Source organism: Pristiophorus japonicus, chromosome 19, assembly GCF_044704955.1.
Source record: "Pristiophorus japonicus isolate sPriJap1 chromosome 19, sPriJap1.hap1, whole genome shotgun sequence".
NCBI classification, from domain to species: Eukaryota; Metazoa; Chordata; class Chondrichthyes; family Pristiophoridae; genus Pristiophorus; species Pristiophorus japonicus.
In genome coordinates this window covers 30,435,385-30,437,320 of record NC_091995.1, presented here as the reverse complement: position 1 = coordinate 30,437,320, position 1,936 = coordinate 30,435,385, and the positions used below count along the sequence as shown (strand labels likewise).

General features: G+C 42.4%; 1 protein-coding gene across 1 annotated transcript; it reads right to left on the bottom strand.

Annotated features, from left to right (window-relative positions):
* Nucleotides 1-653: 653 nt before the first annotated feature.
* LOC139230154 (probable G-protein coupled receptor 139) lies at nt 654-1,535 on the bottom strand. The gene has a single exon (XM_070861997.1). It carries the CDS (start codon nt 1,533-1,535, stop codon nt 654-656), a length of 882 nt encoding a protein of 293 aa, XP_070718098.1.
* Nucleotides 1,536-1,936: the final 401 nt, after the last annotated feature.

Sequence of the window (1,936 nt, the reverse complement as noted above, 5' to 3'; positions counted from 1 at the left end):
GCTCTGGTGGCCTGGTTATTAAATATATATAAGGCGTAGATAGACAGATTTTTGAGTGATAATGGGTTGTGGGGAGCAGCAAGGATATAGAGCTGAGCCCATGATAAGATCAGCCATGATCTCATTGAATGGCGGCTTAGGCTCGAGGGGCCAAATGGCGTATTACTGCTCCTATTTCTTATGTTCTTATATCATATGACTGCATTTCCTATATCCTCATGCAAGGAACATAAGGACACCTGCCCGTGTTTCTGATGTCTTTTCACACAATGACCACATTGATGTCGTTACAGACTGAAAGCAGAAAATATATTCCCAATGAGGCCCTGATGTCCTCACACATGTGGACCTGATGGAAACTTCCCATTGTGTATCTGATATCTTCAGCCACGGGAGCCAAAGGGAATTTTCCGCATTTAATCAACCTCCAATGGGATCTTTGTCGGCTATATATTCATCTGAAAATGAAGAATGGAGAAAGGTTGTGAAATCAACATGACGTGTTTCGTAACAGCAGCATAAGTGCCATCTATTGCAAGTTCGGAACTGGTGATGTGGAAGGATGAGAAAGATTGAGCGGAACACCTGCCTCAACCAAGTAACAACAAGCTAGATAGCGGGAAAGTGTGTTTATTTTACCTGTAATATTTCGATTACCTACATAATGTAAGAATGACAATAAACGGGCATTTCACCATATTCTGCATCTCCTTCCGGAATCTCCTCTGGGTCAACGCATAAATGCAGGTGTTTATACAGGAGCTGGAATACATCAACAGAAGGGTGATTCTAATCGCCAAATAAAGTGAGTTTGAACCGGTGAATGAAATTATCTCGGTGACACCAACTGAAAGGTGTATTATTGTAATTGGCGCCATCAACACAATAAAGCTCCCCGAGATAGCGAAGAGCAGAATGATGGATGTTCTTCGGTTCTTCATCTCGGGATCACTGCTGCTCTCCCCATTGCTGCGGCTCTTCAGTGCTCTGCAAAATCTACTGGCCAATAAGATGTGTCTAACAGTGAGACAATTCAACAGCAGCATCACAGGGTATGGAAGTATTGGGGATGAGATACTGCTAATCCATTTGTAAGCTATCCATTCAGGCGAAGAAATATATCCCATTACTGTCCTGCAGCCCCACAGTATATCGTCGACAATATAGTTGGGCTCATAACGGAAATACTTCGGGATATGCATCAAAACACTGAGCACCCACTGCGCAGTTAACACAACAGTAGCAGTTCTTTCGGTGCAATATGTTGGTTTCAGTTTATGGCAACAGATGGCTATGAAGCGATCAATGGTGAATGACACTGTGAACCAGACAGAGAGTTGGCTACTAACTACTTGTATAAACTCACTCAAACGACAAGCATAAGTATAGCTCAAGAATGAATCTGGGAAATGAAGCCAAACTACAGTAATATTGAAGATACAGACCATTAAATCTGCTATTGCCATGGCCACCATGTAACGAGTGATTCCTTTGGAGAGACCGCACTTTCCCCGGGACAAAATCACAACTGACATCAGGTTCAATGTAATAAATTGCAACAAAAACAGGAGAATTAAGGAAGAGATAAATCAGCGATCTGAGTTCACACACGCTTGGAATTGCTTTTTTTTTCACATTGCGAGGTTGGAAACCTGTTGCTGCAACCGATCCCTCCCAGTCTCACTGGGTGCGTTTCTGAGACAGTCACAACAAGATGTTGCCAAGTTCACTGGCTGCTCTCTCCTCGTTTAACTGTTCTCAGTGGAGAAAAAAACACCCTGGTAGCTTACTCATTGCTCGAAATTGCACCTTCATTTTTCAGACGTGTGACAGCTTCACGAAGTTTTCAATGATTTTTCGGGAGACATATTACTGATCAGAAGGCTTTTTCGTTTTTGTAAGGCAATGAATACCGTTAATTAAATAGTTAGCAAGG

Excerpts from the sequence above, each read along its gene's own strand:
- LOC139230154 (XM_070861997.1), bottom strand. The coding sequence starts at position 1,535 with ATGTCAGTTGTGATTTTGTCCCGGGGAAAGTGCGGTCTCTCCAAAGGA.